The 10,965-nt window shown below is 32.1% G+C and overlaps 1 protein-coding gene across 1 annotated transcript in view; it reads right to left on the bottom strand.

Annotated features, from left to right (window-relative positions):
- Nucleotides 1-7,887: 7,887 nt before the first annotated feature.
- The window catches only part of LOC149566699 (uncharacterized), a 79,177-nt gene continuing 76,099 nt past the window's right edge, over nt 7,888-10,965 (bottom strand). The window contains exon 13 of the mRNA XM_089820020.1: nt 7,888-8,327. Coding sequence (XP_089676146.1) covers nt 8,229-8,327 — 99 coding nt within the window. The 3' untranslated portion in view covers nt 7,888-8,228. The remainder of the gene's footprint in view (nt 8,328-10,965) is intronic.

The raw sequence follows: 10,965 nt of genomic DNA, 5'->3' as shown, positions 1-10,965 counted from the left end.
ACATGACAATAACAAAAACTGATGCACTCATATGTAAAAGACATGGGACGATAAAAATTAGCATTGTACTGTCATGAACTATCATTAAAGGTAAACGTACAAGTAGAGCACTAACTTTTGGTACAACAATGAAAAAAGAGAGTAAAGAAAAACTAAACAAGCATCAGATTGGACTTAGCAAGATTCATGTGAAATGTTTGTACAAACTCTATACACCTCCTTGCCATTTCAGGCTACCATGTTGGTGATTCCCAGGTGCTCATGAATTTATATCCACTATATTAATTAACACCTCTTCACCTATATTGGCATCATTGCCTGGCGAATTCCTTGGTGTTTGGATTTTAATCTCATCTCTATATGGGTATATTGAATGAATTAAATTTAGAGCAAAGTAAATTGTTATCATTGCAATTCCATCCTTTACGCACATGGTTGACACTCTAATAAGAATAAAGATTATCAGTGAGATATTGGACAGATTAATTGGACTAGAATCTTCTCATAACCATCTCGATTTCAGACTGAAAAATAAGTGGCTTTATTATTGAATATAATACAACAGATATATAATTGGAAAGGATATATATATATATATATATATATATATATATATATATATATATATATATATATAGGTTCAAAGTTCAATCAGTTCTATTGTATAATCAATATGTAGCCGACAGCAAACAAGAAAGAAGAAAAATTGTCAAACAAAAACGTAAATATTAAAATTAGTTAGGTTCTTTAATTCATGGTTATCATTATTGTTTCGTCTCCCATATCCATAGTTGATACAATCTCATAGTTTAAGAATAACAATGACAAGAAAATAGACTCTATGTATTCCAATTGGAAAACTATATAAAAGCATACTCCATTCAGTTTGTATTAAACTTGGCAACAGTATTTAGTTTTTTTATAAAACATAATGAATATAGTAGAACACCAACTGGCAAGCATTATGAATAAAAAATTAAACAAATTCCATACATGATTTGGTGAAACTCAGTGTGTCTTATGTGACTTCACAGTCTACTCCTTGCTTTTCGCAACAGGAATGATAGACTTCGTCCTTCCTTGCACTGATCCTGTGGAATAAGGAAGCTGTAATGGTGAAATGGAAAACGAGGAAACACGTTAATGAAGCCAGCAATTATATTCAAGTTCTCCTTCCTTTGTTCAAATGTATATGCAGAGAAAAGAGAGCCAATGAATGCAGGGAGGAAATAGACTATCCCCAATGAGATCATCGAGACTCTATTAAAAAGATAGATTTGGCTCTTCGGCTACCTTCAGTTATAAAGAAAGTCATTCGAATTCCCAAGATGACCATTTGAATACATCAAAAATTCAAATTAAAAGATAAAATAAAAAGGTTGGAAAAAGATTGAAAAAAACAAATTTGAATTGCCAATATATTAATCAATTAATCATGAAAAATATTAAAAGCAAGGATATTAAAAAGAAAGAATAAAGTTGGAAGATAATAATTCCATTATTATTAAAATTTGAACGTTATAATTCAAATGTTATTGTATTTCAATTATTATTATAATCTTATATTTATAAATGTACATGAAAGCATCACTTTATTAAATTATTAAAATGTAAAGATGCCAAATCATTTTTATATTTAAATGCACGTATATAAATAATTATTAAAAATAATGTGAGAAAAGATAAATTAAAATCCTTTAAGATACGTTTTATATTTTAACTCAATTATTTTAGTTAAATTATTTATTAAATACCTCATGCGGGTCCTGCAAATGTATCCTGTTTTAAGTCGCTAGATCCTCTATCCTTCTGCCCAATGATGGTAATGCTCCTAACTAATTCTTTTCTAACAAAGCTTCCACCCCATTGACATGTTTCCTACAAGAAAATTCTCCATAGTACAATTATATTATCATAATGAATTATTTAATCTTAATTAATCATAATGATTAACCATCTTCTCAATTCTATGAGTTCGTGATTAACGATCAACTAACATGTCATCTTCATTTGAAATCAGGATGACTAACTATCTTACCATTTCCCCAGATTATAACAAATTAAACTGCCAACTGACTTCATGTCAACCTCAATGGCTATATTTCAAGTTAGGTCAAAATTTGGGATGTAACATTGATGTTGTTCCTTCTATTGTATAGGTTGTTGAGGTTAGCCAAAAGGATGATTTTTTGGTTCTCTTTGTTAGTGCATCTTCTAATGTTTCTATTCCTACAAATCAGATTATGGCTAATTATGTTGGCTCATCCCATCAGGTTGTTGCGATTGGTAGTGGTTGTATGGTGGCTATCACAAATCAAAGTATTGCAGCTAGCCTTGTTTGTAGTGGGACTGTAATGGGCGGTTCATGTGTTGTTGGAGTTTCTTATGTTTCTGTATATGGTTATGTTGAGCCATTGGCCTAGCATTTTGTCATAGCTAAGATCGAGGAGGGATGGATCATGGTTACTGGAAAATATTCAAAAAAACTTCCATCTCGTTCTTCTTCTAATCCCCACAAGTTGGGGGTTAAGGGTAATCTTAAAATCTAATTTCCTAATGGGTGGTTTGATTATTAAGTGTTTATCATCTCTTGGACCACCATGTTGTTTGTGGAATTTGTGAATTGTTTTTCACCCACTTTTGGTTTAAGTTTTGTTGTGTATGTCTCATTTCTCTTTATAGTGTGTAATGCTATCTTTCAAGTTTGGTTTGCTTGTGTTTAGTTTTACACCTAATTGTATTCGGGTCTCAAGGCCCCTTCAAAACATATTTTTGTAATCAAAAATGTAAGGTACACATTTTTAAATCTACATCTACAAGCAAGTCTTTTGTCTTAGCACATCATGCAAAGGAGAAATATTTAAGTTCTAGAATGTAAGGGGTTAGTGGGATAAGAGAAAGGATCCTTGACACCTTTCCATCCTCAACCCATTAGATTAACACCACAACAAAGTGACGAGAAGATAGAAAAGGTCTTATGTTCTAGCTATGATAACAAATAATGTCAACATAAATCCAATGAGAGGAAGTTGTTTATATTGAACTTTTGAGTGTGGAAGAAGAGGAAAGAACCGTTATCCAAAGTGACAAAGAATTAGATGATTCTCAACCAATCATTTCTTATCATGCACTATTTTGTGGCACTTGTCAAACAATAAACTAATGAATTTCTTGAAATAGAAGAGAATAATAGTTTTGATAAATTTGAGTAGCACTACTTCATCAATAGAATTATTTTATATAGCTATCCTCTAAGTTTCATGTTTTGATCAAAAATGGCAATATTGTTAGTTTTTGAGGAAAATGTCATGGCATTAAGTTGTCCATGGGAGATTATCATCTTCATTACCTAATGTATGTTGGTTGTATGGGAAAAGTGTATATTAGTTTAGTAGTGAAAGTATTAACACTTTGAGAACAATTGAGATAAACTTTAAAGAACTATTCATGAAACTTAAATTAGAAAGAAAAGATAGTGGAGCTAAGTGCGATTTGTGCAAAATCCCTAGAAATGATAGTTTCTTATCAAATGTAATAGGTGTTCAAGAAAGGGGTTGATGGATTTGTGGCCCAACTATTCATTGGAAACCTATTAATAAAATATCTGTATAAATTTATAGATCTACAAAAGAATATTGATCGTTAACATTTTTTGGATAGATTCTTAAAGAACTTTCCCTGGAGAGGGATCATGGTAATATTGTGTAACTAGCATCTAGCAACCAACCTCCCAATATTAGGTCTTACATGAACCTATATATACAAAAGTTGAAATGAATGTTTGAGAGATCTAAAAAGCATGAATTACATGATATAACCAAAGTGTGTACACCTCATCTTATGTAGCAATGCATAAAAAGGATTATATATGGTGCATTTTCCTAGACAATAGAAAGGGTAAGAATCAAATCAAATCAAGCCTATTTAGAAGGAGATGTTAGATTCTTCATGCTGTGAAAAAATACAAGTCATATTTAATGGGAAGACACTTCAAAATAGAGACGGATCATGATAGCCTTAAATAGTTTTTGGAACAAAGAGTGTCTTCCAAGGACCAACAAAAATTGGGGACTAAGATGTTGGGGTGTGACTTTGACATCATATACAACAAAGGAAAGGAAAATATTTTAGCAAATGTATTATCTAGAAAAGATTTAAAAAGATGAATATTTATTTTGTGTCAATTTAATATTACAAGAAAATGGGTAGAAGAAACTAAATATGAGTGGCAATTTGATGTTACTACTACCAATTACAAAGTGATTTTAGTAAATCTAAAGTTTTGTTGGAAGGGATGTGTTTTCTTAGTATAAAGAGTGGTTGCACTTATACAAGAACTCCCCTCTCAAACAAAATATTATTTTGAAACTTCGTGAGCCTCCAATAGGTGGTCATTTAAGATTTTTGAAGACGTCATGAAGTCAATAAAGGCTTCCTAGGACAGCAAAAATAAGGGATGTTCAAAAAAAATTGGTTGAATATGTGGTTTTTCAAAGAAATGAGTAGGGACAATTAAAACATCATATCTCTTGGAGCTCTTAGCAATTTTTAGCTAGCATTTGAAAGAGGTCTACATGGATTATAATATAGATCCCCCAAGATGTAAAGATGAAGGTATCATTATGGTACTGACATATTGCCTTACTAAATACGCATGTTTTGTCACATTATCACGTCCTTTTATAGTAATTACGATGGCAAATAATTTTTGGAAAATACAAAAGTTACCTAACACGCCTAAGGTTATCGTTAGTGACCATGATACTGTCTTCTAAAATGGTTTTTGGAATTCTTTATTCTCATGTTTGGGATCTTACTAAGTTCATAATTCTTCACATCATCCTCAATTTGATGGACAAACTGAGGTTGTTAATAAATATTTGGAAGGATGTCTACATTGTTTCTTTTTAGATAAGCAACCACAATGAGTAGATTGGATGCCTCTAGCAAAATGGTGGTATAACACTTTCATAGCTCATCAAAAATGTCTCATTTTATGGAGCTATGTGGATTTCATCCTCCTTCCATTACACCATCATTTTAGGTTTTACCGAAAGTTCAAGATGTGGAGGACCAAATAACACAAAATCAAATGAAGCAACAAGAAAATCAACATTGTAGCAAAAGAAGTTTTGAAGCAGGGGATTGGTGCTCTTGAGATTGTAGCATTATAGGAAAATATCATAAAATCAACAGAGTAAGTTGTTACCGAAATAGTATGATCCCTACCAGATCATGCAAAAGATAGTGTTGCCTACCAGTTGGACTTGCCTCCAACAAAGATACATCCAATTTTTCATGTTTCTTTTTTATTATCAATAATTTTTCATGTTTCTTGTTTGAAGAAAGTGAGAAATAACATACCTACATAGACAATATTACTAGAGCTAGATGAAAAGGTATGGATCATTTTAAACCAAAATTTATTCTCCAAACGCATATAAAGAAGCTAAGATCTAGAACACTCAAAGAATATCTTATTCAATGAAAGAATTACCAGTTGAAGATGTCACATGGGAAGGTGAAGAACTTATACAATAGAATCCTCACTCAATTAGAATTTAGGACAATGCTTCTCTAAAGAAGCAAAGCATGCTTACACCCTAAATCTTAGTGGATGCATATGTCTACCTTAACTCTTAATTGAGGCATTAACATTATTATATTATTATTTAGTTAGATGGGTCGGATATATGTATGTATGTATGTATGTATGTATGTATCCTATTCAACATATTGAGTATTGAAGTCTTATTGAAGATTATTGCAAGTATCTGCCTTGAAGTGGATAATGAGGTTACCCACTCAAAGTGGCATATTATTGTTAAGTATATGAAACATACTTAATATTATATCTCGAATTGTGCAAGTTAATTCATTACATAAACTAATAATAATCACAACAATTAGCTATATACATTAATCTAATTTATCTCCATGGGAGTTGAATTCTTAGTTCAACTCAATGGCACACAATAATTGGGCTACACAACAAACATAATTTAAAGGTTCAATGAGTAGGTTTAAGTCTACAATAACCATTTTAGACAATTTCAAACCCAAATATAAGATTAAGGAATGGAATTAAAAAATATATGCCTTCCAAAACGATTTTATTAAATGGCAATCAAACTATCTATTAAATAACAATCTATAGAGATTTGATGAAATAAATGTTTAATTAACGTGAAAATAAGAATCCATATAAGACATGTTGGAGTCACTTCTGTTGTCTATGATCCATCTCCTTCGCATACTCTCCCCCACAATATATCTAGAACTTATCCTTTGCGTATACTCTACCTATAACATCAAGATAACCTAGAGTCTTCTTTGCATATTCCACCTATTCTATCAAGATCATCACTCTCCTTACCATACTCTATTGATTATTATTATATCTAGATTGTCCAAACAAGAATAAAAAATAAAGTCTAATTAGCCCAAAGTTCTAACATTTCGTCATTAGTTATTTGTTTGGATTATTCACATCAATGAAAGAATTTGTTTGGATTGATTGCATTGATGCAAGAAATATAAACAATTTGATCATTCTTAAGAAATTTTATAACCAAAGACCTAATATCAAGAACATGAAGATGGCTTAAGATATGATTCTTAGACTTAAATTGTTGGCCGTGTACATTTAAAATTTATTCCCTCAATCATTCATCTCATATTGAATTATTTGACATTGCTACAAAAATCAGTGCCCTCAAAACAACGATGAAAGAAATATAGACTATGTTTGAAACGATTGTCATACTGCACCTTATTCGTAATAGAGCATCTTATTTAACATTCATTTTAGACACAAATTATTTTCAAAAAATATAACAATATTACCTTAAGCTACATCTCAAGTCCTCTGTAATTGTATCCAATATGATCCTTATGTTCAATAAAAATTTCATTAAAACTAATATTATATTATTGTGACACTAATGAAGCCATTTTCTTATTGTGCCACTAATGAAGCCATTTTCTTATTTTCCAACATTTATTTATAAAACACATAACCCTCACCAAATGACTAATATGGAATATTTGATTTGTCTATCTTTTCCTTCACTCTAATTACGCATATGTGCAGAGATTAATGCAACTTGAAAGTCAACTGTGTTACGTTATGTTAATTTTTTTAGATTAAATTTGCAAACTAAAATCTGTTTTATCATATTTACATAAACCAAATTTAGATCTGAAAATATGCAATTTATCTCATTTTTTACGTTGTTTAAGTTCTGTTTAAATTTAAATAGCTAAAGTATTTCCATGCAGATTTTCTATTATGAAAAAGGATAAATTAGAATATTGTTCAATTATAATTGATTTTCCTCCATTTAAATTTAGAAAATTCATTATTAATAATTAAATACTAACCTTAAAAAAATAAAAATAAAATTGGTACCATATTTTTTTCCTTATAAAAATAATTACTCAGCTTATGAAATTTTGAAGGCAAAATAAAAGGACAAGTAAATTTGTTGTTTAGTGGTTTCAAACTTTCAGCCGCCTCTCCTCGTCGAAGACAACTATTTAATAAAAAGATTCCAAATTAGTAATATGCAGTATGTACTAAATAACATTTAAAAATTGGAAACAAAAGTTGTGGGGGTAGTAATGCAAATCACTGCCATTTTATACAAGGATGCCATATTGCACCCAACCAATTACTTACAGAATTCCAAATATTTAATCTTACATACAGGAAGTTCGTCAGGAATTCTTCCAAGATGGCGTTTCGAGGATGTATGAACATGCGTTGCATAATTCAAAGTGAATCTATTAATCAATAGAGCCAGTTTTCCTTTTAGTAAAGTACAATACAACACAGGAGCATAAAAACAAACTAAGGTCTCGTGCAAAGTGGAACATCGAACAATCTGATAAAAACATACAACTGATACATTACTTTCTGAAATAATACACATTTATTATATATGCTACATACAACTTGTTTTAATAAATAAATATTTGATCAATTGCATAATTGAATTAAAGATCGGCAGAATCCATTTCCTACATTTTTGGAGTACAAATTTTTACAGAGGATATTGTCCCATAGTACAAATTGCAAACTGCAAACCTTATTAATATCAAGGTTACTGCAGTTGCAAAATATGCTACAACAAACCATTTTTGATGGCATGTATTCATTAATCATCAGGTGCATGATGTGATGAGAATAAAATGTAAAAGATCTAAGCGGGGGCGAACAGCTTTCTTCAAAAGTTTGTTTTCATGAGCTTTTCCCTTGGATGTATTCTTATGTCGTCATAAGAATCCTTCTGGTCCACATGGACATAATCCCTCGTCTTCAAAACCTGAAGTAAAAGAAGTTTTCTTTAAGTTTTCCCCCATTGAGAAATCTAAGTACAAGAATCAAGTGTCATGGCTTATAATATGAGCACCCATAAAATTACTCTTTTGTACTCAATGGACTCTTACAATGTCAATACAAATTCAAATTCATCATCACGTGACTTTTCTAACCCAGTAAAGTACATTTTGGTAGCAAGAATATTAAACTCAATTTACTAATGAAGCTTTCATTTAGCTTAAATAATATCGGCTAGTTGAACCATACCAGATGCAATGTCACCTAACATATATGGTCATGAATGATTCAAAATTTATCCTACTCAAAGAGATCTGTTATTTTGAAAATAAAATAACACCACAAGCTCATTGCCTGCACAGTATGATGATACAGTTTGCACCACTCTTACCAAATCCGTAGACCTAATTCCTTCTCATTTCTAGATGTAGTCCTTATTGCCTTCAATTTCTACCCTACACATTTCAGTGCTAACTCATCTCCTACAAAGCATTTGAAGGATAAAGAACCTACTAATACACACCTCCTGTATCATTTTTTTTCTGAGGTCAACAAGCGGAGCCACTCTTTTTCTACAATATTATTATTTATATTATCGATAATCACTATTATCAATAGTTTCACAATCAAGGTTCTTCGCTCAATATGAGTATAACAAAATTTTGCATATTTATCTTAAATACTGGATATAGCTTTATTTTTCTGTTCATCTGATTTTCTGAAGCACACATCTTCTCACCTCAGTATCCTTCTGCAACAACTCTAGAGGAACCTCATTTAAATCAGGCAGAAACAGTAACGTATTGAATGTCGAGAGACATTTAACTGTGGAAAACAATAAGATGAGCTCAAAGTAGTGCTGCAAGCTTTCCTTGAACATAGTGTCATTAGAGATAAATACTACAATAATTTAGCAGGGAATAATCTATGCACCTCACAAATCATGTACTAGCCTTAATGATTTTTTGGGGTAATATAATGCAGCCCCTAAAAATTCGGATACTTTGACTACCAGTAAACCATGCATCTCCAAAACACGGCAAATTTCTGAAATCTTATTATTATTATTATTTGTAATGGTTTGACAGCTTATTACTCCTCATTCTCCCTCATCAAAGTTCCCTCTTATTTGAGTACGTGAATATCTAGGGTACGCTTCAACTTTTGCAATCAAAAGTTCCGCTACTCCCATAACACTGCCTTCTTGTTTCTCCTTGAGAAAGTACCAATTTGATGTCACCGTCCAATATCCAATCACATGTACAACAAGATAAACTGTCAGTCAGAGAGTGAGCATTAAACCAATGCCTGACAACAGCCAAGTGCATGGAAGCAAACAAAGCTAGGGAACTAAAGAGCTTAGCAATGGAAGATATTCATCATTTGGTATTCCCCATGATCCTTCTCCAAGATGCAAATAGATTCATCATGGATTCATGATGCATCTAAAGGAATGGCAGTACCATTCTAGCTTCCACATTCATCAATTGAGATGAGGTTCAAGAATCTTTGATCAATAAACGAGGATAGTCCTGCTGCTGCTTGCCAGCTACAGATAAAAAATTGACTCAATAAACAACGAAAATAGTCTACTCAAAACTCTTTGATACGCCTGAACGCGTGTCAACAGAAACGAATTACCACTAACAATGTAGTAGACAGCATTCGAAAAACATAATAACATGAAAACAGCAAAAGGAAACGTGAGAAAGTACACACACGGACTAAGAATAGTATGCCTACCCTGGAGAAACTCTAGAAAGGGAAAAGATCAGAAAGAGTGAGTAAGATGCTTCTCAAACTCCTACAATCCAGTCCAATATATTTTAGTAATAGAACATATGTCGACGCAAGCCACAAAAATGTTTACTTGGCAACCTTACAGGGTTGGCTTCTACCTCCAAACTCTGTTCCACGAAGCTGAACCCTGCAAATTGAGTTTACAAGAGAAATATAAGAGGTAAGAAATTTTTTACTTGTACAAACAAGAATTATATACCTCATACGACTATAGTGGGCACTGAGACATGTTCTTCAATGATTAGGAGCAGAAATGAATCGAGAAAACCCTTCAAATTCCACTTTACGTTCTGACAATGACAAATTTGTCACTTCGACTATATCAGTGTTTGCGCACATGTTCATGCATTCGTCTATTAAATATTTAACATTGGTGTATTTTACTGTGATCATGACAATATCACTATGTTTGTGACCTCGCAAACTGCAAAACTCAACAAAATGCCAAAATTGGAAATTCAAATTGCCAGTTGTCTTCTCGAGGATCGTCCAGTCTGGACCCCACGTCTTCATGTGGCCTATATACAAGGTCCTATTCTCAACAAGTCAAACCCAATCAGACCCCATCTCCATATTAAGGCATGTCCCATTCATCTCTCCCTAGTAATATTGAGTCAACTACCCATTTTCACGGATTATCGTTCATACCTCCACAATAGGGATTACTAGCGTCCCAGAAGTGTTGGGGCTCATTAAATACCCCACGTTCTCTTTTAGGTGCCATTTCGCTAGTTGGCCCTTCAAGCCAATCAGCTAAGTCTCATGAATCCGTCTATAAGCTTGTCTCTCCTTTCGGAGAGTTACATCATACTCTAATTAATTCA

Source organism: Cupressus sempervirens, chromosome 3, assembly GCF_028749045.1.
Source record: "Cupressus sempervirens isolate cs-2001-9-10 chromosome 3, ASM2874904v1, whole genome shotgun sequence".
Taxonomy (NCBI): Eukaryota; Viridiplantae; Streptophyta; class Pinopsida; order Cupressales; family Cupressaceae; genus Cupressus; species Cupressus sempervirens.
This window is presented reverse-complemented; position numbering and strand designations above follow the sequence as displayed.